Genomic DNA, 25,778 nt, shown 5'->3' with positions numbered 1-25,778 from the left:
GGTCTCTTGTTGTCACAGCTCTGACAAGGTCAGGTGGTCATGAGGAACCCACACAATGTAAGGCACACTAAGGAAAAAGCACTGAGGATTAGCTAGGTCTTCACCAGTTAAAACCCAGAGTACCTTAAAAAGAAAATACAGTCCACAAAGCAATAAAAATGAGGTCAAAGTATGTTCATATATCAGATCTATAGCTGCTACCTTCCTGAATAAGGAGCTGTTAAAAGCGAGCAATATTTGTATTTGCGTAATTCTGTTTTTCCTGAGTAAAGTACAGCTGCCACATGAGGGCTGTGTTTGAGGAAACTGTTAAGGGCGTACTGTGTGCTGGTAGGTCAGTGTTTAATGACTCCCTGACATGTAATAATCCAACTACTAGAAAATTTTACAATAATCCAGTTACTTAAAGCTCTTGTCCCAACATTTACAAGTTTCCATACTGCAAAATCTCATATGAGTGGAAAAGCATTCTTACAACATCTTGCTATTCCTTTTTTCTGCAGCTGACCAGCTGATAGATTGTCCACAGTACAACTGTCGGAGAGGGAAGAGAACTATGAAGTAAATCAGTAAATGGACATGCAAAAACCCAGATGTGTGAAACATGGAAAGCAGAATATAATATACTGTGTCTAAATGAATAAACAATGTGTGGGAAAAAAAATAAATCAAAGATGTACGACTCCCTGCCCTGCTGCTTTCAGGAACGTGATCTTTTGTCTGCAAGCTCATCCAAGCAGAAGGTGATTTCTATTCTCCAGAATCACTGATTCAGATGATGCCTTTGACAAGAGTGCATTCCCCATGACAGGGGGCTGGTTTTGCCTCAAATCCACCTCAAGGGGCTTCTATTGACACTGATCTAAGTCTTACAAATTCCTTTCATGTAATAGCTCTGAAATGTACTTTTTCTAACTACATGTGTGTATATATTCTAAGATTATTCTGCCTCATTATGTTCTTTCTAAACTAATAAATTAAGGCCTAAGAATAAATTATACCTCAGCCAAAAGATCATATGTATTTTGGTGTGATGTATGTTTTTTGTGCTGTATATGAGATGCTTTTTAGCTGTGTTCATTTGCCTCAGAAAAAGTTTAGCTCTCTGGGCTGCACCTTACCTTTAAAAATTTGTTATAGTCCAAAACATATTCTCAAGCATCCATTACCTAACATCATTTTGGACAAGACTTTGTTCCAGTCCAACATAAGGACCTATGTTTGCTTTTCTACAGAAGCAGTATTTTCAATAGACATGACTTTTTTCCCACTGTAAAAAAAAACAGTAGTGAGAGCCTGATTACAAGGGCTCCTTTATATTAAATAGAGATGAGTAGAGGTTGTCTCTGTTGCTTTAATCATACGAGACAAAAACAGTAGAACAAATTACCAGAAGAGGTGATTACTACAAACTCCTTCTGATCCTCAGTTATTCTCTTTAGAGTGTAAGTCCCTCTGGGATTTATGGGAATTTGGTTTGAGGCCCAAATTCACAAAGATATTATGAAGAAGTATCTAGCTTCTAGTCTATTTCCTCGGAGTCTGATGACTTTGGGAATGTGGGCCTAAGGCATTTTTTAAAATATCTTCATTGTACCTAATCTAACATTCAGTTGCTGCTCAAAGCTGAGTTAAAAATCTAGATGTTACCTAAGTGCCACCTGTACATTGTCAATATTATTAAGCTTATTTGAGGCAGTGGATGAGCTGGAAACCTAACTACAAAGGCAGAGGTGGAAAAGAGGAATACCTGTCTAAGAATTTCTCTGCCAACACAGTTTCATGTGCCTGTATGAAGTATGTATGTTTCATACATACTTCCTGCGATGTGATGGAACACTGTTGAACTCTTAATTGATTCCTGATAACTGCTAACATTCTCTGTTCCTTACATTGTGCAGTCCAAGAGGTTTGCATCTAAAAAAAAAAAGTCAAACTATTGTACCAGCTAAGATTCATGGCGTGTCCAGAACGAGACCTTCTGTGGCACTGAGCAGAAGCATGATGTGTGGTGGCTGGGAGACTGAGGGGAGGGTTTCCCTGTGGGGACACAGGGACATCCCCAGCTCTGCTGCATTTCTGCCAGTGTTCAGAGCTGCCTGAAGCTGCCCTAGCCTGCCAGGAGCACTGGATTTGTAGTGGTGATTATTGCAACAATGTGCTTGCAGGAAATTTTCAGGACTTTAATAGTTTACTCACCATTACCCCTCACCCAGTCTCCAAAATAAGATGAGACTTATAGGACAGTTCTATCCTGGCACAACAGTGTTGTCCTGGAGCTGTGAGCTGACTGCAGCAAAACATGTCTGTGGAATGCTTGGGGTACATCACAAGGAGGAAAAACGACGTGGAAAATGGGGAAGACACACATAGATACAAAATGATGATGTTGCCTGAATATTTTTTAGAAAAAATTTGAAGGGAATTGGCCAGGCAGAGTGGGGTGCTGGCCAGCCAGATGCAGGTCGTGTCACCCTCTGAGCCGAGAGCATCTCTTGAGAACCTTCGCCGGAAAGCAAAGCACACGGTGGAGGTGCCACGCAGCTCCCACCGCCCTCTTCCTTTCAAACCTGTCCGAAACACCGAGGGAACGAAGGTCCCGGGTCTGAACGGGAAAACTCGCACCGCTCCTTTCCCTCCACATCCCCCGCCGTCTCTCAGCATCCTCACCGCCAGCAGGGCGGGGGCTCCGCCGGGGGCTGCGGCTCCGCCCGCTCCGCTCCGCCCGCGCCCGGCCCCGCCCGCCGGCGCTGAGCGCGGAGGGACCGCGGCCGCGGAGGGACCAGCGAGGCTGCCGAGGGGCAGCGGGGCAAGCCGAGGGCCGGCGGGGCAAGCCGAGGGCCGGCGGGGCAAGCCGAGGGCCGGCGGGATGCGGCGCTGGGCGCTGGTGGCCGCGCTGGTGGCCGCGCTGTGCGCGCCCGCGGCGGGCGGCGGGCGGCGGCGGGCGGCCAGCCTGGGCGAGATGCTGCGGGAGGTGGAGGCGCTGATGGAGGACACGCAGCACAAGCTGCGCAACGCCGTGCAGGAGGTGAGGGGGCGCGGGGGAAGGGCTCTCTCCTCCCGTGCCTCCCCGGCCGCGCTCCGCATCCCCGCGCCCGCCCCAAAGGAGCCGGGGCGGCCCCGCCGGGAGCTCGCCCGGTGCGCATCCCGGGATGGGCCGGGCCGGCGCGGCAGGGATGCGGGCCGGCATCCTGCTGGAGCCCAGAGTGAGGAAGGGGCAGTGCGTGGCGAGGGGAGGAGTGGAGGGAAGAGTTACGGGGTCGTCTTTGTGCGGCAGGAGCCAAGGCGCACGAGGGTGTCCCCAAGCCAGGATTCAGGGCTGTAAGTGTCCTGAAAATGTGTGGAGAAGCAGCTTGCTTGCGGTGTAATTGCATGTCTTGATCTCAAATTGCTGGCCCAGAATTGCCCAGGACCCGTTTCAAAGCCAGAAACTGAGACCAGACCCTAAGCCATTGTCTCATATGGCTGTCAAAACGCCTTGTCCCTGCACTCCCCTTTCTTGTGTGCTTTTCATTCCCCTACCCGTTAAGAATCTTCCCTTCAAGTTCTCTTTTCCTCTCATTGAAAAATACTTAGTCTACAAAAACCTGTAACTGACAACCTGCTGCAGAAACAGACCTCGGTTTACTACAATTAAATGATTTCTGATGTTTTGCTGTTCTCTGGACGGTTTCTGAAATCTGCCGCTGTTATCCACTTCATTTAGACTGCAAATACATTGGGACAAACCATTCTTTACAATGCTGCGAAGGTGCTTAAGGGTGTAATCAGAATTTCTGCCTGTTTTTTCTGTAGTCAGTTCTGGATTGCTGCCTGTGTGCAGCGCAAAGTGTGAATTGTTTGAGCAGAGTCTTAGGACATAAATAGTTTGCACATAGAAAGATTTGCAGCTGTTATTTAAAATAAACAGACGCACCAAAAGGGGAGATTTTGTCTTGGGAAAAATCCTGTTGTTCATCCTGGTTGAACTTTCGGCCTCCTAGCTCTGTTCCAGTGGTTGCAAATAAAAGGACAAGATTTATTCTTGCGTGTTTACAAGATTCACGCCCTTCCTCATCCCACAAAGACAGTAGGAACCGAAATAGAGAATTAAATTCTGGATGTGTGCGCCCTCATTTATAGGGCTGCCTCCGTTGACTTCAAGGGGCTTTTGTTTCTCTCTCTTGCCAGGATGTTTTCTCTTCTTTGTCAGAATGGAAAGCCTGCCTGAAGTTCTCAGTGGTTTTCTGTGAAGAGCAGAGAGCTGGGCTCTCGACTGACACCAGCCTGTGCAGATACCAAATTGCCAGTGGCCTGCACACCTTTTTCCCTCAAAGGGACTGACTTTGGCTTCACCAGCCCAGAGCTCAAGGGTTTAGCTCAGCCCTGTTTTTGTGGCCCATGAAAAGAGCAGCTGCAGGCAGTGTCTGGAGCAGGTAGTGTCTGTCACTGGGGCCCGCACAGGAAGCGTGGCTTGGTCTCTTTTGTGACATTTTTGCTAATTTTCAGTTGTTTTGGTATTATTTTTTTTTTATTTCGGCAGATGGAAGCTGAAGAGGAAGGGGCAAAAAAGCTGTTAGAAGTCAGCTTTGAGGACTTACCTCCCAACTACCATAACGAGTCCAACACAGAATCCAGAGTGGGCAACAGAACTGTTCAGACTCATCAAGAAATCGATAAGGTATGAGAAAACTTGTGTGTGGTGAGCTCATCATTCTTAAGCACATTTTCATCAAACCTCCCCCCCCCTCTGCCCAGTTTTACATGTTTATTCACAAAATAATTTGGAGTGTAAATTTTCCTGATGATAATTACTTTGGGGTTTGATTGTATCTTCTGTGCTTGACTAGTCATGGTGTTAAGGACACGTGTCATGAAAGGTTGAAAGTGTGAAATAAGAATATAACAATTTATTTTGGAAAAGGGCCTGCTAAAAATAGGACACAGCTACAGCTATTACCTGGGGAATGAAAACCCAACCATGTCCTGCTCAGTTGGCTTCTTGACAGTGTCATTTTAAATAGACAAGGAGGTAGCTCTACTTTCCCCCTCAGATTACACTTTATTAAGAGTGACAGCAAAATGGGAAAAAAAAGAGGGGGTGGGAGCGGGTTAATTGTTGCAGGATGTAGGACTGAGAGTAAAAAAGGACTAATAAAAACTGTATTTTGTTCTTTTCCGGTATCAGGTTACAGATAACAAAACTGGATCAACAGTTTTTTCTGAGACAGTTATTACATCCATAAGAGATGGAGAAAACAAAAGGAATCATGTAAGTGAGCACATTTCTTTCCTTTTGAAAATCAAACAAAGACTTTGGGTTACTTGTTCAGAAGACTGTGACAGAGTTCACCTAACAAAATTTCGGAATGTTTTGAAACACACAAACTATTGGGGTAAGCAGTTAAAAATGTTTGTGTTTTTTAATTAGTTTAACTTAGGAATATTATGACTTGGAAACAGAGTTCCGGTGTTGTGGTTAATAGACATGTTTGACTACTCAGTTTGTCTGTCAAATGTAAATGTTAAATAGCAAAGATAATTACACAGCCCTTTCCAGTGAGTGTGGATAAATCCTTAGTATCAGTGATCTTGCCTTCCATTAAAAAAATCATTTCATTGATTTTAACAGTTGAAAATAACCCCAAATCATTTATTTATGAGGAATCTTTGGAACAACATATGGCTCTGTTTGCTTTTCAAGCCCAACACAGTGATGGACAGCTGGTTATGAAATGCCACTTTGAGGAGAAGGGAGAGAAATGGGACAATAAATCCCCCTCCCCTCAAAATATGGTTGTTTAAGGACTCTCAAAGGAGTTTAAAAGATCAAGAATATTCTTTACATGAGTTTTGCAAGCATAGATACATTTGTTAAATATCAGTAGTCACATGAGAAATTCAGCACATACCACTACTTTAAAAGATTGGGTTTGCTTTGGTTATAGTCTTACCAAAATGGATTTTTTTTTGTGCTCTTACTAAGACTGGGCTTGCCAGGTTTCCTCTGGAACTATCTGATAGTTTGTGATTTGATTTACTTCAACATACCCTGGCTTTTTTTAGAGAAACTTACCTCCAGTTCTTTCACAGAAGCAGCTCTGTAACTATTTTATAACTATAATTATGGAAATTATTTTATAATGTAATCATGGAAAATTATGTCAGTAGTTCTGATTTTTAATGGATACAGAACCTGAAATTAGTGCCTCTTTTCTAAAGGTTTTCCCTTTTGCAAGCTCATGTTTTTATACTGCTATTTAAGCTTGAAAATGATAAGTAGCAAAATATAGCACACACAAGCAAGTTTACTTTTTTCTTTTTACTATTTTGCAGAACTTGTAGCTTAAGTAAAAACTCAAGGTATAAAATAAATTGTAACTATCCTAAACTACAGCTGATTTTATACAAAGTGCTAACATCCTACACAGTAGTTTTTAATAATGAGATTATGTGTAAAGAAGACAATCCAAATGTTTTTTTTTTCCTAGCAAACATGATCATCATCTTCAAACCCAGTGTACAAAGGCAAACTTTTTAACCTTCTTAGCACTGCAACACAACACTAGTGATGTTTCATAATGTACTTGGCTTGCCTGTGGTGTCTAATCATTCTCACAGCTGTAAAAATTATTTCTAAATTAACTTTCTCCAGGTTTCATACAAAGTTCCTTGTAAGCTTCATATATCAAGGTACAGCTGCATTTTCCATCTGGGAAGTTTGCCTCCCTGACCAAGCTTGGTCAGAGCTTTCACACTGTTCTTAGAGCTCCAGCTGAAGGATGAGGGGGCTGAATACAGATTTTTTTTTTTTGTCTGATTTCATGGTGGCAGCCTTGGTGCAGCTCTGAAGCCAGAACAGCCAGAGCTGGTCCTGTCAGCTCCTCCTCCCTTCCATCCTGCACCCCTTGGTCACCAACACCCCGCTGCAGGGCTGCTGGAACAGAGCTGCACTTGTTAATGCTTATTTTTTCCCCCCTCGCACTCACACTGAACTTTCAGCATGCCCATGGTACAAACACCTTATTTAGAGGTTGCCAGCTTAGAGGAAAAGCAGCCTCCAGATGTAATTGGTCCTTATTTAAGGAGAGAGTGAAGTTAATGTGACTAAGAGATGCCTAACAGGAGTAAATCTGAAAATGCTTGCAAACTTTAAACATGAAGGAGGACTGTGAATCACTTTTGCTATTACAAGGGCAAAGAAATATTGTAGGGGTAATGCAGTTAAGAATTGGAAGATTTGTTTACAGCAAGGAAAGAAGTGGTGCTGTGGAGAGATCTGTGAAGTAGGAGAAAGATTTTGTCCAGATTAAACGGTGCTGTTGCTTAGATCTGTAAACTTAAGGTAAAAGTGTTGGGAAATGAGTTGCAGAAAACTTTGCAGTGGGCCCTTAGGTCACTTTTATGTACACAAATTTTCATTCCTGAAGTTTTGTGTGACATTGTGACATGTCCTGGTCACTCTCCAGGTGACAGACTTCACAGACCATGGGTGGTGGAAGAGTGATTCCACTGGTTTCCTAGGCTCAGTTTATAAACTTAACTTACAAAAGTTAAGGATTCCCACAGCTCCTGTTCTTTACAAATTTGGTTGGTAGAAGGAAGAATTTTCCAAGCGCTGTCACAAACCATGTGCTCTGAAATTTAAACTCTGTGTAATTTATTTGTGCAGTAATTTGTGATAACTGGAACCCTACTCCTCCTCAGTTTACATTTATTTTCTGTGCTGAGTTATAAGCCTCTGAAATCACTGAAGGTTTTTCATGTAACGTTTTTGGGCTTTGAGAGATGACACCAGAGCCTCACAAGAAGGCAAAGAAGTGTCTGCATTGCAACAATAAATCTGTTTATTGGCTGGGATGAGAAATCCAGCACTAGAGAAGCAGCTTCGTGGAAAACAGGTTGTGCCTGCATTTTAAATCACAGTGCTTGTCCTCCTGAAGCAGGTACCAATACACACACAAATAGTGCATACAAATAAACACACACAAGCATGTACACGTACATAAAGTGCAGATATTACAGAAACACGAGGTGGAATCCTCCACACACAGACTTCTCCTTTCAGACTGTCTCTTCCTGGCTCTACATCACAGCAGCATTCTCAGACTTCTCTTTGTTAGTGGTGGCTCCTTTGACAGTGCCTTTGTGGCTTTGGGTGTTTCAGTCTCCAGAAGTGGAGCTGGGCTCGTTGCCATTTCTGGCAATGCAGTCCAGTTCCTCAGAGGCACGGCATTACTGGGAGGCCCTGTGTACATTCCCAGACTCACATTCACGTTCTCAGATGTCACTGAGGGCTGGCAGTCCCCCCTGTAGATGTCAGGCTTCAATCCAGCAGCCTTCTGTCTTTATAGGGGCCAAACACAGCCAAGAGGTTGCTGGATGGGCATAAAGTCTGTGGAGGGCTTGACATCCATTTGTACCTGGATTTAAGGCTCAAATACTCTGTAATTTGCTTCTTCAGGGAGCATTGGGTAGCTTGCAAATTAATAAAGGATTTTCAGTCAAAAGTTCAAGCACAGAGCACAGCAAAAATAAGAGCATTTCCCATATCCTAAGAAAATCAAAATCTTTTCTAGCTTGTTGGCTAGGCCTATTTCAGTTGTGACATATTAGCCTAACCACGGGAAAGCAAGGATGAAAAATAAAAGGAAGCAAAACTGGTACTGGTAAGGTTTGCTACAGAAAGATGAGTTGCATTTCTTCTCACTTCCATTCAGAGCAGTATTTTACTCTCTCTTCTATTATAAGGTCTATCTTCTAATTCAAAGCTAGTGTACCTGAGCTTTTTTCTTTTCTCTAGTAATATGATAAATAATAAAAAAAAGCAATGCCTCTTTTTAGCTAGGTTGTTTTTATGGGTTTGTTTGTGGGATTTTTTTTTTTTTCAAATTTTAATAGAAGTGTATCTGTTAGCTTTCAGTTCTCTTTTTTGAAAGAGATTTTAAATGATGCTTGTTTCTAGGGAGAGTGAACCAGGGAACTGGAAGAATAAGAATGCATTTCTCATTTCACTTTGGCACTGTGGAACAGATTCCTTTCTTTTGCTTGCCCCTGGTGGCAGAGGCTGTTGAGGGCAGGGCTGTGCCTCCTCTTTGGTTACACAGCACAGGTCAAAGTTTCTTTGTGGGAGGGTGAGGAGAGGTGCCCTCGGTGTGGTTCTGTGCAGGGTGCTTGCTGTTCCTCCACCGGGGTGGGAGTGCCTGTGTGCACACTTCTACTGGGGCCACACCTTCTGCAAACACAGCAGCTGCTCTCTCAGGGATTTCAAACACCATCACGTCCTTCAGGAGGAGACCCTGGGATGCCCAGGCCTTCATTTCCATCATGAAGGCTGCAGTTTGCACCCCTGGAGCTCTGGGCAGGGAGGTATCACTGTGAAACAGCTTTTACAAGCTGACCTGGCTTATCTGTACAGACAGAATGGATGGCATCCCTTTTTTAACAGCCTCATTTAAACCTTTTGCCAGCCTTTATTTTTACTCTCAGCAGGAAAGTACTAAAAAGAAAGAAAACAGTTCAATTTCCCACTTTTCTGGAGAAAAAGAGTGGTTTAAATGGTTTGAACTGCAGCTCTTCAAGCTCCCACTTGCTGCCAATATCCAGGACTGCCAAAGTAACCACTTGGTTCCTCTTTGGCACCTTGTGTATGATTTCACCAGCCATGTTCTCAGCCACATGTACTGGAGCTGCTCTCTTTGAGGCTCATGCTGCTCCAGGGAGAGGAGTTCCTAGCAGTGCTCTGTAGAAAGGAAGCTTTGGAAATTGAGAAGGATGAATCAGTGGAATGGAAATTGCAATTTTTCCATCAGCAGCACTGCAGGAGAGGAGTCAATGGCAGAAATTTGAAAATGCAGCATCTTGCTGTTGACTTCTGCTCCCTAATATCTCAGGGAGGACACTTCTTTTGGGCAGTCTTATATTTGGGTCCATTTTTTTTGTTGCTTTTTTTCCCAGAACTTTTAGTCCCTGGTGACCTGCACTCAACAACCTTTAACTATCAATAGACACAAGTAAGTGCATTCCTGGGTTGAAATCCAGGTCTCTGTCTAGCCAAAAATCACATAATATCTAAATCTGGTAGGTTTTGTATATTTAATAATTTCATTCCCTGGTACTCTAAGTCTGCTTTTCTGTTAGCTGTCCAGCCTGCTCTGCTCCATTAATCACTGGGCCAGTGCATTGTATTCTGCACAACACCCACCCTTCAGGGAATCCCAGGTAAGGCAAATTGTACTTGTTTTAGAGAGCCATGGCTCCTCAGACAGGCATGGTTAGACATCCTTAACCAGTTCTTAATGTTTTACTGAACCCCCTTTTTTGGTTCCCTTTTCAGTTTTGGTCTTGGCAATGTAGAATATGAAGCTTTGGGGCAAGTGTGAATAGTTCATGGGGACAAGTGTAGCCTGTGTTTGTTAGAGTAGAAAATGATGTGGAGAAGGGTGCAAAGGGAAAGAGGATTTAGCTAAAGATAAGAAGAATTGTTCAATTAACATTCTGAGTTGCTCTTATTAATCTGGAGTGTTTTCAGGCTGTGAGTCTTTTTGTAGAGAGGGACTTACTCTTGTATGAAAGGAGTAATGGGCTGTGTGCCTATCTCTGAGACTTCACAGATAACTCCATAAGCAGCAAGTGCTCCTTAGTGATGCAAAAGCTATTAAGAGATTTAATTTAGGTCATGGATGAGAGGATGGCCTTATTGCCAGTCACAGTGTATCTAAACCCAGTGCTTTTGACAGTCATCTGATATTCACTGGGCTACGGCCAAAAAAAAAACCAAATCTGCACATCAGCCTCAGTGAATGGAAGGAGTTTGAAATACAAGTGTCATGTCTGATTCTGTACAAAGAAACTTCTCTGAGGAGGAAGGTGGGAAATCCCTGTAATTACCAGCTGCCTGACGCACTCCTCAGTGTCCCCGTTCTTGTTTGCTAGGCTTGGTCCACCCTGAGCTGGTTTTCTCTCCGAGAAGGCTGCGTGGGAAACTGTGGGTGCACACAGAGCAGCAGGAGCGGACAGTGTGCACAGAGAGCAGGGGCTGGGGTCACCCTGCAGGGTGCAGTGCCCACGGTGTGAGCAGCGAGGCTCAGTTCCCACACGCTGGGGCTGGGGCTCGCTGACCCTCAGCAAACAAGCAGTGGGAGCAGCTTACCAGGGGCAGGAGAAACAAGGTGCCTTTTGCTGAGAGGCGAGGCAAGCCAGGCAGGTGTTCTGGCTGAAAACACAACACGGTCAGAGAACACAGGTCAGTATAACTTTTTTTTTTTTCCCTCTTAAATGGTGGCTTAGATTACCAGGCAAGCAAACTGATGGAACAGCAAAAGGGTTGGTTAGTCCTAATTAAAGGTATCAAATCTTGCTCGTGTTTGTATCAGTGGGAGTCTGAAGCAGTTTAGAAAACTTTAGTAAATTTACTTGGTTAGTAATGAAAAAAAAAACCACTAGAAGAGTGACTAGGATTCCTCTTATATTTCCTGTTAGTCTAGTTTAGTTTAAGTTGGTTTGTTTTCTGTCGAGTTAGGGAAACAAAACTATGTAGTACTAATAGATATTCCAAAAGTCTTCATTAGCAATTCCAGTCTATGTTAAGAAATTTGCCAGATCCTCATGGGCTGTAATGTGATATTTCTATTCCAGCTGAACCCCAAAGAAAAAGAATATTTTTATCAAGTTGGCTGAAGAGTCACCTCACAGTTTTTCTCTCCCTGGACTTCCCTTTGAGTAGCTAAATACTGAAGAGAGAAAGCTCTTCTTGTGATAAAGTTCTCCTCACCAAAAATGACCTGTCACTGTAATACACTGACAGTGCCTAGAGCTGATTCAGTGTTCTGGGCATGGTTAGTGAAAGAAGATTGGTAAAGCAGTGAGTTCTCCTGAAGGGTACAAAACTCTGTCTTGCAGCCAGTGTCCATGCACCACTCCTAAAGCTCTCAGCGTTCTTGCTGGTTGTGGGAGTAAATCCTGCCTTCTCTGAAGCTGTCCATGTACAGGGAGGAATGAAGCTGCCTGCTTCTCCCTTGCTTGCACGCTGGTTGCCACAACTCCTCTGCCAGCAAGCCCTAGTAAGGGAGCAGTGCAAGTCACAGGGAGGGTGTTTACCTTTTCCCTGGGTTTGGTTCAGTTTTCTCACTCACAACACGCTGAGTTTGGGGATCCAAGGCTGTGCAATTGTATTTTATAGATCATGTCCAAGTTGTAGGAAAACAAATCACCATGAATGATTTTACTTTCTGCCTCTCCTAGATCAACCATTTATTCTAAGAGAAGTGTTTGGGGTTAAATCCATTCAGAAGAGTGACTTTTATGTGGGCTGGTGGCAATTTTGTGATCTAGTGACATCTGTTAAAAGATCATAGTACGGATTTTCTTTACTGAGGTTCATCAGCAGTGTTTCTTTCCTCTTGCCACACACATGTAGCAAATTAATCATGAGAGGAGAAGCTTTAAGGCAAATGAGATTTTTTTTTTCCACTGGTTTTGATTATGTGACTTAATCCATTGGCTCCAGCAGCTGTTTATTTGAGATTTTAGCTGAAACCATGTTACCTAATTAAGCAGCAAACCTTAGCTGGAAGATAACAACAGTAGCTGAGGCTTTAGGAAATACAGGCTACAGCACTGGATGTATTGCAGAGGTTTTTTGTTTTGTTTTTTTTTTTTTAATCTGTTATTTGCATCTGTTGCCATCTTGGAATGGTTGAGATAGATACAGAGGATGCAGATAAATGGGTTAAAGCTGGTTACATCTGTGTTGTCATAGGTAAGGTGGCAGAATTTGCTGTGGCTGGGGTTGGCCCAATAACACATTGTTCAATACACGATGAGCCTAAGTCTTATGTAATCTTTGCCTGGACTTGAGGAGGGTTAGAGTCTACAAAATCTGTAGCATGGTACTGGTTTTACACCAGTGAGTAGGAGGAGAGAGAATGAATGTGATTGGTGATTGCTCAGCCTTCTGTGCATTTGTGTAGAGTCAGGAAGAGGTGTGAGGTGCTACCAGTCCAGCCTGATGGTGTTTTGCACTATGATTTAGTAAGCTAAACCATGGAAATTGAAGGAAAGTGGTGAATTGAAGTTGTTTCTGTTTAGTTCTGTTTCATCAAAGGTTTGGCAGATGTAAGAAAGAAAGCAAAAAAGCTCTATAGAAAGGAAAGATAACCACAAAGGGATTTTTTTTTCCCTGACTGGAAACTCTCATAAAACTGAGTGTCTGAACTGGTGGGACTCAGTTCAGAAAGAGGAAAACATTTGTTGGTGTGGGACTCATTAAAAAAGAAAGAAAGCAAAAAAGCTCTATAGAATGGAGGTTTGAAGTGCAATGCCTCAAGAAATGCATTTCTGTGTCAGCTGAGTGAGTCTCAACGTACTCCTTCCTCCCACGTGATTCACAAAGAGCATTTTGGCTTCTTTTGTGGAGTGAGTGTCTGCCTGGCCTGGGAGGGGCTGAGTTTTTGCACTAAAGGTACACAGGGTGCATTCTGGGTGCATTCTGGGGCTGTTTACTTCTTACTCTGCATGGAAATGACTCAGACCCTGCTCGTGAATTTATATCATGTGAGGAATACTCAGACTTCTTCCCTTAGAAAGTCCAGGGGGAGAAGCAATATCTTAGGACATTGTGGTGTCAGGCAAAGAGGAGCCTTAGTGGTTTTCCTGGGTTCCAAGACATCTCACATCTGTCAGCAAGGGAAAGTTTTGGTCCCCTGGTAGGTGTTTGTCTTGGACATCATACATGGTGGAAATCTGCAATACATTCATATTCTTACGTTCCTTTTGGAAGGGCAGAAAGAGTGTGCTGAGACCTTTTTTCATTTCTTTCTCATTTGTGTTTGTTTAGGAAGTGGGAATGAATATTCATGAACAGTCATCATCTCATGTTATCGATATCCTCTAGGCACATGATTTCAGATGGAAAATTAAATTAAGGGAATAATAAAATAAAAGAGGCTCTTTTGTAATCCCAACAAATGCCACAAAGAGGAGGTCTTGACAAAGCTTCAAAGAGTCAACAAACACCTATGACCCAAAAGCCTATTCCATCCTTAGCCAGACATGGATCTCGTGTTCCCAAAATCCTCGCGTGCTGCAGATGATTTCTTTCAATGCTGTTGCTATAATTCAAACCTCTTCTTCTTCCATCTACAGCTCATGGAAAGGAAACTATTCCATTTCTTAAAGCAGTCTCCTACACTGTCAACTCTGCCATGGGCAAAATCCACTGAATGTGGATCCTTACCAATGTACTTCTGTTTCAGTGTTATTATCTTTGGCTGGCACCTTAAACAGAATTAATAAGTCTGTTGAAACCGTAGACTACCAAAAAAAGTATATTATAAAGAAACAAAGGCCATAAGATACAGGATTTGAAATCAGTTCAGTGAGAGATGGGGCACAGGTCAACATCTTATTCTCAGTGTGCTGCTACTCTGAATTTAGTGATGAAGATTAGCCAGCAGCTATTAAGTACAGAAATCTTTGTTTTCAAAGGCTTTTCTTTTCATCCAGCTGTTTCACATCCTCGCTGTGTACGGCTCGTCTGCGTTGTTTTGCTTTTACAGATTTGCAAAACTGACATAGTTCAGGAGTGAATCACAGAAACTTTTTAGCTGCCAATTGCAGAGACGAGAGCGGCCTGCGCTCGAACTCGGCTCCCGGGGAGCATCACTGCCTCAAAGCTGTGTCTTTGTGTGATCCCTGCTACTCACAGATAATGGCACTTCAGAGGTTTGTGGCACAGCCCTACAGTGGTTTCACAGCTGCTACTGGAGCTCAGGACATTTGGGAATAAAACCCAGGGTCTCTCAGACCATGTCTCCTGGTTATCAAAGATCAAAGAGTTGTTCTGCCATCAACAGATCCACAGGTAGATGCATGTCTCAGTTAGGACCATTAACTGCAAACTCATTAGGAAAACTTCATTTATAAACGTGCATCAGTATTTCGACCTCACATATACATAAATATATATATATATATATATATATATATATACACACACACATAGACACAGTCATTTTCTCCTTTCCTAGTTAGATAGCTCTTCGTTTCCAGACTAAGTTAATTACCTGACAGATATATAATTTATGGGGGTTTTTCTACTAAATTAGAATAGTTCTCATGTGCCCTCTTTGATACCATTGCAAAATAGATTGAAATGAGTACTTGGCACTGTGTTTCCTACACGGGAGCATTTGCAGAAGCTGTAGTCCTGCCAAGATCAGGTTATCATTACTGAGAAAAAAAAAAGGGGTGAGGGGAGAAAATGAAATGGCTGCTTCTGCAGAGTGACCTGCTATTAAATTATTACAAGGCATACAGAGAGATTTTGACCAAGAGTGAACAGAGCATGATCTGAGAGAGTACCTAGGCACCGTTTTTCTCACTATTACAAGGCATTTGCCAGGAATTTTTTTTTGTTTTGTTTCTTTGGGTTTTTTTGGGGTGTTGCTTATTCTTTCATTGGAGTCAGTTCCTTGAAGCTGTGGATAAGATTATATTTTATTTATTTCCTCTTTTGACATTGAGCATTAACTGCATAAGAGTCTGATCAGTGACAAGACCGCTGTTAGTGTGGTGGGGATAAGCAGGTGGTGTAGAAAGGGATGCAGTTCTTACAGAGTGGTGAGCAGTTTATTGGGGATCACAGCCTGCCTCAATAATTCCCTTTTTGACAGCATGTTAAGGCTAATGTGGCTGTGTTGCTTTGGGTACCTAAAGCCAAGCTCAAGTGCCTTCAGGCCACTTGCAGTTATGCCATATAGACATATTTTGCCTCCATTTATATTGTGTCATGTGGAGAACCAGAAATGAAGTTTTTCCCAATAAAATGTTTCTGGGAAATGGGGGAGAAGGAGCCAGATGAGATTAACTCTATGGAGAAGTTCAAGACAAAGCCTAGGGACTTGTTTTCTGTTGTTTATTGGTTTGGAGCTCAGCAGTCACGTTCCTGTTGAACAGCCACCCAAAGAGCTGGCTTTCCCTGCAGCACTGACCCCCAGCACAGCTTGCAGCTCATGGCTGCTCTTCTTAGGACGTCTTTTTTTAACAGAAGTTCCTAATTTTATGAGTGTTGTGTGCTTGGCAGGACAGCAGTGAGAGACTTGCGCTGCTGGAAAGTATTACAGAGGTTTTGAGGTATTTCAAGGCAATTTAATCCATATCTCATTAAAGACAAATGCATTACGTGCCCTGTCTAGACAACTGAGAGATTAGGAACTGGAATGCTACTGCATTTCAAATGAAGGTAGTAGTTTCCATAAAACAATATTCCATTCTATGTAATTCTGCCTTTTTTTTTTTTTTAAATACATGTAGGATATAAAACAGGTTTTATGCTTCCTTTTTTTTCCTTACTACTCAGCAGTTTTTGCCATCTGCTGCAGTAATGGAGAGCAGCCCTGCGTGAAACAACTTGCAGAAATTGAAACAAAACCTAGGAGGGGATCTGTAAACACAGAAATGTTAACTCTTGGAAGGACTCACTGCTGAGAGATGTCAGTTCCAATGTGAGCATGGCACTGCAGCTGCAGCTGGAATTGTTGTCTCACGGATGCAGTTGGGTGAGCTCTGGCACAGTTTGGGAAGGATCTGTAGCTGTGGTTTATGGAGGCTAACACTGAGTTTTACAGGTTTTTGAAAAGGGAATTGCTTTGTATGAGGAGTTTTTAATAAACATGTAAAGGGGCTTTTGTTCAGAGAAACTTTTGAAAGACAGTTGTCCCAAAATACAGTGAGAGGTGGTCCCATGCATTTCCAAGGTTATTATTAAAACTCATTTTCTAATTGTCATACCAATTGCTCTAGTGGCATTGTTTCCTGTGCTGTGTTTCTGCTGGCAGAACTTCCTCACCTCTCCAAAATCACTGATTTTTGCCTCTATACTTCATGGCTTGGGAACCTGAAATGCGTGGAGGGTTAGGAATGAACGCTTTGGAAGGGCTGGTTTGGCTTACCAGCTGTGCAGAAAACAATCCTGCCTCTCCCCTCAGCACCTGCAGGAGTTTATAGGCACAAACTTTACCTGGATCACAGTAAGCCACCAAACTGGGCAATGTAGATTACCCAGGGAGGGGAAAAGGGGTTCTCTTGCTTGAATCTCACTGTTCCCATGCCAAAGAACCACGGAAACGTTGTATATTGTCATGGCTGTTCCTTCCTCTGCTTTCTTGGGTTCTAAACTAAAGAGTAAAGATCCCAGGAGAGAAAGTCCCACTCAAGACAGTCCCTGACAAATACTGGCTGAAGATATGAGTAGTGAAGAGTTTTTCTTAAAGTTGTCTTTGAAGAAGAACTTTCTGAGAACGTGGAGGCAGGGTGAGTGTGAGTGGGGAGAGGGAATGGATAAATCAAAGGCCAGTTGTGAATTTAAAATCAATGAGTCCATTTTGAAGGTTAGGCATCATCAGAATATTTTTTTAGTCTACCACTGGGGTTTTAATTAAGGATTAAGGGGAAAAAGATCAAAGCAAAATGAGTGTTATTTCAATACATACTGTACGACCAGCAAAACAGCATTAAAATACTGCCATAGTGAGGTACAGAAACCAGATGAACACTGCCAAAGACAGTGGGCTTCCATTTGAAAGCTGGTTAACTCTGGCCTTGTTCTGCTTTCATAGCTTGAAATGGGAAATCCTTGGCCTGTCCCTGCTTATCCTCCTGGGAGTGCTGTATGGGCAGAGGGTGGCGTGGCCCCTGTCAGGGTGGGATGGATGCAGTCGGGCAGCCGGCCCCGTCTGCGGAGCTGCCACCTCACACGGAAAGACAGCTCCTTCCTCTTTTCTTTTGTGCCTTTCTTTTGTGCAAAGGCCTGAGGGAGAGAGTGCTCCTGCCAAGGCTTGTCCCACCAGCTCTGACCTGCACAGTCCTGCCCCAGCTGTTTCAGTGTCAGGGAGCTGCCACGTTCAGCTGTCACCAACATCACTCGCTGCTTTATTTTCAAATAAAATGGAGACTAACCATTCTTTATTAAAGTAATAATCTTTGAGATAATCTACCAAAGACAAAAAACCTGAAGTTTCTTTCAGCAGCAGTTGTTTCAGCAGACTTAGGAGCCTTTTCCATGATTTTCATTTTTTTTGCTGGGTGTTTTTTTGTTTTTTTTTCTTTTTCTTTTTTTTTTTTTTTTTTTTTCCTGTTGGTTTTGGAACAGATCCTAATGCTCAAATAGCTTCCAGGTGCTGCAGGATATTCACTGCAGGGCACAATATTATAATAAGAATCCATAGGATGCTGAGTGTGTCCTTACAGGTACATGGCATGGGATTCTCCATCCTGGCCTCTGTTGTTGATGGGTTCCAGTACACTCATTAATAAATAGGCAGTGCTGCTTTCACTCTGTATTACTCCCAAACAGCCTATTCCTTTGCCACAGCATTAACTGCTATCACATCAAAATGGATTTCAGAGAGATGTACATCATTATCAGTGTGGCTGATTCTGTCTGTAAGTTACCTGCCCAGCTTGTATGTTCTGCTGCACATCAGAAGCCAGCACTCCCTCTCCACAGTTTACCCAGTTGCTCCTGCAATGACACAACATTCTGAGAGGTAATTTAGTTTGCACAATTCCAGGAAAAAAATGGATTGTTCAGAATCTGCTGCAGCTGATGAAGGTGTTCAGATTTACTCCTTGTCCAGCAACTATTGTATCTAAAGGTAGCTGAATTAGAAAAAGTCTGTTGCCTGATTAAATAAGGAAAAATAAATAATTTTAAATATACCTGGTTACATATCTGCATGTAAGCACAACTGAGTTCTGCATTAACTGTGGGTGTCTGGGTGAGGTAAATTGGTGAGGAGTGTGGCACACAATTTCACAGAGCACATATGAAGGGAAGCCTTTGCCATGCCAGGAAAGAAAACCACAAAGGGATTTTTTTTTTCCCTGACTGGAAACTCTCATAAAACTGAGTGTCTGAACTGGTGGGACACAATTCAGTAAGAGGAAAAATATTTTTTAGTGTGGGACTCAATTCAGGAGAAAGCAGCAACTGGAGAATTGCAGCTTTGGTGTTAGGTGGTTTTAGAGCTAGAGTTATTCCATGAGCTTAAAGCAATCATGGCAAGATTTCTCCTTTGTGGAGAAGGACAGTTGGAAAACCTGACTGCAGAAAGACCTGGCTGTTTGCCTGACAGGGGATGGAACAGGGGTGAAACAGTATAGTCTGTTCTGGGTATGGTTTATACAGGCATTCATAAGAGCAGCTGACAAAGCCACAAACAGAAAGTTGGCCTAGAAGAGCGTAGCTGCTGAAGAGAAGAGGCTGGCTGCTCACTTGGAGCCACAAAACCTCCAACATACTGCATGACATTTGGATTTTTGGATTTTGATCCACCTGATTACGTAGCAACAGGAAAAAAAAAAAAAAAAAAAAAAAGCAGAACACACCCAGTACTGGGATAATGAAGTTAAAAAACATTGCAATAATTTATAGCAGCCTAGGCCTGGTTGTACTAATTCCTTAAAACAGCTAAATTGACTTCTGAATTACAAACACATCACCTGAATGTCGAGTTGTGGACTGGAAAAGAGTCAGGCCCCAGACTGTGCTTAGCTTCTGTTCTGTATTCTGAGTAATCAAACAGGTTTTAAACAGGAAATATGGGTTGGATATTAGGAAAAAGTTTTTCACAGAAAGAGTGGTAGAGTTGTGGAATGGTCTGCCCAGGGAGGTGGTGGAATCACCATCCCTGGATGTGTTTAAAAAAAGCCTGGATGTGGCACTGGGTGCCAGGGTTTAGTTGAGGTGTTGGGGCTGGGTTGGACTCGATGATCTTGAAGGTCTCTTCCAACCCAGTCATACTGTGAATTTGCACATAAATGAACATAGTAAACTGTTGGAAAACATCTGAGGTGGCCAGAATGGCTAAGTTAGACAAGGCTGATTCCTGCAGAGCAGCCTTGCCTCACACAGGGCAAGAACCCCCCAAAAGGCTGAATTTGGAAGAGATCTGAAGAAAACAAGAAGCTTAGTGGGAACTTTCAATAGAGAAAGGTGCACAGATGATTTGCTCCAGCAAGTGAGATTAGTGTCTGCCAAAGAGCAGTCAAGTGCTTACTTCAGAGAATTCAGGGATTTTTGTGTAATCCCTTTTCCTTTTTTTTTTCTTTTTCCTTTCCACTAAAAATGGTACAAACCAGTGCTGGACAGATCACAAACAGGTGACTCAGAACAGTGCTATGAGTTATTCTTCTATTGACTAAATTGTTTCCAGCCTGGAGGAAAAAAAAAAAATTAGAGAAGAGGGTTAATCACACCATTTTTGAGAGGTAACCATTAGATGGGAAAACACCCCCTCCCTGTGAACCAGCCATGAGGGTGCAAAAATATATCACTCTCACTCTCTGTGTTCTCCTCACTACCACGGGCTCAGGAAGTGAAGGCACCCAGCAATTTGAGGCCAGAGGATTTAGATAAGCCAGGGAGAGGGCACTGGTCTGTTACAGAACTGTGACTGAGCGAAGAGCCCCTGCAGGCTTTTTGTCTTGGTTCCCAAATAAGAAACATAATCAATGAAAAGCTGCTGGTATTTCAAGGAGAGGCATGAATTTTGGTAAATCACGCTTTTATCCTTTATCCTCCAGGAGTGTATCATTGACGAAGACTGTGAACCAGGGAAATATTGCCAGTTCTCCACCTTTGAATACAAATGTCAGCTCTGCAAGCCCCAGCACACAGTAAGTCCTGAATGAGATGGGATTTCCTGTGATCTTTAGAAACTCAGTAAGTGCATGTAGTGACAGGATAAGGGGGAATGGCTTTAAATTGAAAGAGAGTAGGGTTAGATGGGGTATTGGGAAGGAATTGTTCCCTGTGAGGGTGGGCAGGCCTGGCACAGGGTGCCCAGAGATGCTGTGGCTGCCCCTGGATCCCTGGCAGTGCCCAAGGCCGGGTTGGATGGAGTGCTGCTACTCTGCTCTGGAGGTTCCTGTCTGGCAATAGTTCCATGTGTGCTTCAACTGAGAAATGAAGCAGTTCTACTTAAACAGTGGGAATATGACATGTATTTAAAGTACACATTGTTGTCTTCAGGCCCAGGGCCCAATTCTGGGTGTAGCTGTGTGTGTTAATGTGTGCTGAGTGCTAAAGTGCCAGTTTTGTCCCGTGCCTTTGCCCTTGGCAGCCCTGCTCACGGGATGTGGAGTGCTGTGGGGAGCAGCTCTGCGTGTGGGGCCAGTGCAGGAGATCCACTTCCAGAGGGGAGAACGGCACCATCTGTGAGAACCAGCACGACTGCAACCCTGGGACGTGCTGTGCTTTTCACAAAGGTACACAGGGCTTTATCCTGTTCATCTCAGCATGCAGGAGCATTGATACTTGGCTCTTTTTAGCCCAGGGGAAGTGGTTAAATCTCTACAGAATCAGCAGGTTGTTCTCCCTTGGCCTGTGGAATGCACTGGGTTAACTCCATTAGAAAACTTTGATAGAATTAGGAGTGAGAAACAGTCTGATGGGGTACATGCTGGTGAAAGCAAAGCCGGTTGCACGCTAGAGATGAGACCAGCAGCAGAAACACAAAAATGTACATTTCTAAAGGGGAGTTCTGTGCCAAATTTACACACAATAGAGCAAAAATGATAGGATTACAAATGTGCAGAAGAAATTAATGAGCTGGCTGAAAGTGGCTTCTCCTTCCTCTCAGCAAGCAGCCCATCAGAATCAGGCTGCAGATACATTTTGTACTCCGAGGTTCATGTGAGCCTTCCAGGGCATCACACCATGCAGTGGTGACCAGGCAGCCAAGAGACACAGAGGAATGATGTCCCAGATTATGCTGTCAGTCCGCATGGGAATGTGAAACTTGATTTACAGAAAGGAGCACAGAGGAGAAGGTCTTGGGCCTGAAATCAATCCCCAATCCTGTTTGGCTGGGGTCCAGTTTCTTCTGCTGTTTTATACCCACCAGCTCCTCACTGCATTTATCACAGTTCACCTTCTTTTAGTAGTGACAGGACACAATTCCAGCCAGCTCCCTTCACCAGGTACACACTTCCCCAGTTTTTTTCCTTGCTGTGAGCCAGGGCAAGCCTTGTACTGATGGTTGGGCCTGTCCCACTCTCAGCCTGCTGGTGGATCAGGCTGCAGGGCATTCCGTGAAAACGAAGGGGAAAGCTCCAGCACCATTTAAAAGTGAAGAGGATCTGCTCAGCTTCCCCATGTTGATGCTGAGCATTACAGTGTGGATCTTCAATGCTGAGTAAGTTTGGTTAGGAAGGAACAAGATATGTAGTTATTGAGAAAATTTTATATATATATGTATTTCAATAGGTAGGAATATTGATGAACATTGATAGAATACTCTTAGAATATAAAATAGTGCTGTTGATTAACAGCAATGAATTTTTATTCTCTATGGCTGTCTGCTTTAGCAGGGCTTTAGGGTTTTTCAGGTTAGGTCTAACCTCAAGATCTTTCTCCATCACTAGAGTATTGCAAATGATTGTCCTAATAAAGATGTGTATTTTTATAGAAAACTATAGTAAACTGTGGAGTGTTGTCTGCTCAGTATATAATGTTTTGAAACTGGGAACTGATAGGTCATGTACATTAAAGCAAAGGTGTCTGTGCATACACACACATGTATGTGTTTTTTGACCAAATCTCATTTAAAAACTTAAAGAGTTTGAATTCTTCTCATATTTCATCCTGCCACATGAGGTGACTGAAGACAAGAGGAAGAAGGGAGGTTTTCTAGGAATATCTGGAAGAGCTGAATTCCAGACTGAGACTGGGAGTTACTGACATGAGGAAACCCAAAGGACACGGACTTCTTAAATAATTTCTTACACAGGCTGAAATTCAGCCCTGTGTAGCAACAAGGGTGCCAAGCCCCAGATGCCACCAGAGAGCTTTGCCCACAGCAGAACTGATAAAATGAATTAAATCTCTGAGTTGTAGTTCTTGTAACCTCATTCGTTTCTGAACTATTGCTCTGTATTTGCAGCCTCTGCAAAGAAATAGAAAAAAATAACAGAGTTTAAGATACAGAGGTATGTCTCTATTCAGATTTCAAACCATTAATGCTACTCATCGCAAAGGATTCCCTGTAATGTTAGTTTTCTTGGGATTAGAAGAGTTTGGAATCTCCAAGGGATGGAGCTGTACTGCCTTGACAGCAGTCTCTGAGTCAAGCTGATCTTGCTCATTAAGGATGAACTTCAAGTGTCTTACTCCCACCTACTGGAAAAAACATGGCTATGGCTCCCTATCACGTAAGGGAACTTTAAAAAGAGATCGAGCCTGTCTTTTTATATCTTGCATACAGAATTAGACATGGGGTGACCCCAGTTTAGCAGACAGCTAAGGACTTCTCCTAAAATGCCTTTCCCTTGGCCTGCAGAGCTTCTGTTTCCTGTGTGCACGCCCTTACCTGAGGAAGGTGAGCCCTGCCATGATCCTTCAAACAGACTTCTCAACCTCATCACCTGGGACATGGAGCCTGATGGAGTGCTGGAGCAGTGCCCCTGTGCAAGTGGCTTGAGCTGCCAGCCTCAGAGGTAAGGACCAAAGCTGGGCAAACAAGTTGCTTGGAACTTTTGAGGGGTCTATTTATGTGGTAAATAGCTACAGAACTCGCAGATTCTGTCTCACTAGAAAAGGTTTTGAGTTTTTCCCACCAGTAGCATTGAAACCTTTAGTTTTGTCCCACACAGATGTGCCTAATTGAGTTTGGCAACACATTAATCCAGTGTGAATTAAGTGTGTGAATTAATGAGGCTGGTACAGCTTTTTAATCAGTCAGTGCTACCAGCTGTTGAAATGCATCATTCCAATTCCATTCTCTGCATACAGTCCCTGTCCACCAACTCTGTATGTGAGACTGGGCTTCTGTCAGAGTTTTGCTTGTTTCAGAATGTAAGATATGTTAAAGGAATTCTAATACAAACTTTTCAAATAGGTCATGCCTTTAATATTTCTTTAAAAGGAGTTATTTTTATCATCAGCAATTTCATTGGCAGAAAGTGAGATTGTTTCAGTTTTGCTGAAAGCATTTTTAGAAAGCTAATGTTTTCTGTGAAATAAACTCTCCAAGTTTTCTCCTACACTTCCAGCATCCTATTAACTTCCAACAAGACATCATAGCTGGGATAGAGATGCAGATTAATACTTCTCTCTTCTGTGTCCAACTCTTTCTACATTTTTTCATGCTTGAAAAGGAATTGGGTAACATTTTGTTTCATAAATGCCATCTAAGGAAGCAAGAAGAGCCGATCCATCCTATCAGCACCAAAATTTTTGTTAATGTGCCATTAGCCTCAGGGAAGGTCTGTCAGCAAATGTCAGGTCCAGTAAGAACAGCGTTTCAGGTGAGGATACAGAAATACAGAAATTAATTGGGCTGTGAATATAGCTGAACTGCCCAGAAGTTTCTATCTGAATTTGAAGATTCAAGTACCTTTTTTTGTTACCTGCTTGAGGGCCACTGCTCTTGTTTACCAGGATCAAACATTTTGTGCTGTTAGGATCTCTGTATGTGGAAATCATATTTGTAACTCACCAGCTGTCAAGCTTGTAAGAATCAGGTGCTTGTGAAGTCAGCTAGGGTAGATCCATTGTGCATTTAACATGTTTTCATATGGGGAGGGAATGGAGAATTTCATAGACTAGCAGAACACAAAAATGATGCACTGTGTGACCAGATGTGCCTCTTCCCAGCAGCCACAGGACTACATCTGTGTGTCAGCTGTCTGCCAATGAAACGCAGCACACTGAGAAAGAAGATCCCTTAATCATGGATGAGATGCCCTTTCTCAGCTTGATCCCTCAAGATCTCCTCTCCGATTATGAGGAAAGCAGTGTCATCCAGGAAGTGCGCAGAGAATTAGAAAGCCTGGAGGACCAAGCAGGTTTGAAGCCTGAGCCCGAGTCAGCTCAGGAGCTGGTTTTGGGAGATGAAATCTAAAGCCCAAAGCACCATTTTAGTTAGTTTAGATATTTTTTTTTGTTTAGTGTCTTGCTTGTATGAACCCTGAACACCCACTACTGGATAGAAGTGCAATAAACGAGGTCTTCAAGGAGCATCCTTCTCTGTGCACCAAACCTGCATGTCCCTGTGGAATTCATTAAATCCCTGTCTTCAAACCTTCTGCCAAATGGGAACCATAGGAGTGCTCTTCTGGATTTGTATTTTCCTCTTGTATGTCAGAAATAAACTTCTTAGTACTTGTACTCATTAAAAAATACACACAAGCACAAATCATTTTAAGTTACTAGAAACTATAGAAGTGATCTTTGAGTACGGATGTTCAGAGTTGTTTTATTTCTCTAGGGAAAGAACCATTTACTCTGACACTGTTGCAGTCATAAATTTTAAGGAATTTTTAAAGGAATTTTAATTTTTTTCTTTAGAATAATTTTGTGTTTTTAATACACCTCATAGGCATAGATCTGTGCATGTAACAAGATGTGATTATTTTTACCATCTTAAAAGGTCATTGATTTTAAAAAATCAATAGCAAGCTAAGAGTAAAATCTGACCCCCCAAACTCCCCAGCTACCAGTTTGCTACCATGGCTCCTCCACTATTAATGGTTTTCTGACAGATTTCACCATCTGTTGTTGCACATGGTAAAATAAGATGTGAGGTTCCAGCCAAGTAACTTTTCATGGTGCTTCTTCCCAAATAATCCCTATTGCTCATGTCTAGTTTGGAACAGCAGAGCGCAATAACAAGAGCAGGTGTAAGACTCTGCCAGCAATCTGCACATCTTTCCCCACTTCCAGTGTAAAAAGGCTTTTCAATAAATTCCTTGGGTACCAGAATTAATAGCCATTATCATTATAAACAGGGAGGATA

General features: G+C 42.9%; 1 protein-coding gene across 2 annotated transcripts; it reads left to right on the top strand.

Annotated features, from left to right (window-relative positions):
* Positions 1-2,843: 2,843 nt before the first annotated feature.
* On the top strand, positions 2,844-25,198 carry DKK3 (dickkopf WNT signaling pathway inhibitor 3). 2 transcript variants are annotated; one of them, XM_053946937.1, is made up of 7 exons: positions 2,844-3,028; positions 4,523-4,660; positions 5,168-5,251; positions 20,566-20,658; positions 21,105-21,249; positions 23,322-23,478; positions 24,641-25,198. In XM_053946937.1, exons 1-7 carry the CDS (start codon positions 2,870-2,872, stop codon positions 24,882-24,884), a joined length of 1,020 nt encoding a protein of 339 aa, XP_053802912.1. In that variant the 5' UTR covers positions 2,844-2,869; the 3' UTR covers positions 24,885-25,198. The 2 variants fall into 2 exon arrangements, with proteins under 2 accessions (XP_053802912.1, XP_053802911.1); XM_053946936.1 differs by having other exon boundaries at positions 2,845-3,028; positions 24,638-25,198.
* Positions 25,199-25,778: the final 580 nt, after the last annotated feature.

The sequence above is a fragment of the Vidua chalybeata genome, chromosome 6 (assembly GCF_026979565.1).
Source record: "Vidua chalybeata isolate OUT-0048 chromosome 6, bVidCha1 merged haplotype, whole genome shotgun sequence".
NCBI lineage: Eukaryota > Metazoa > Chordata > Aves > Passeriformes > Viduidae > Vidua > Vidua chalybeata.
Note: the sequence above shows the minus strand (reverse complement) of the source record. Positions and strands in the feature narration are given on the sequence as shown.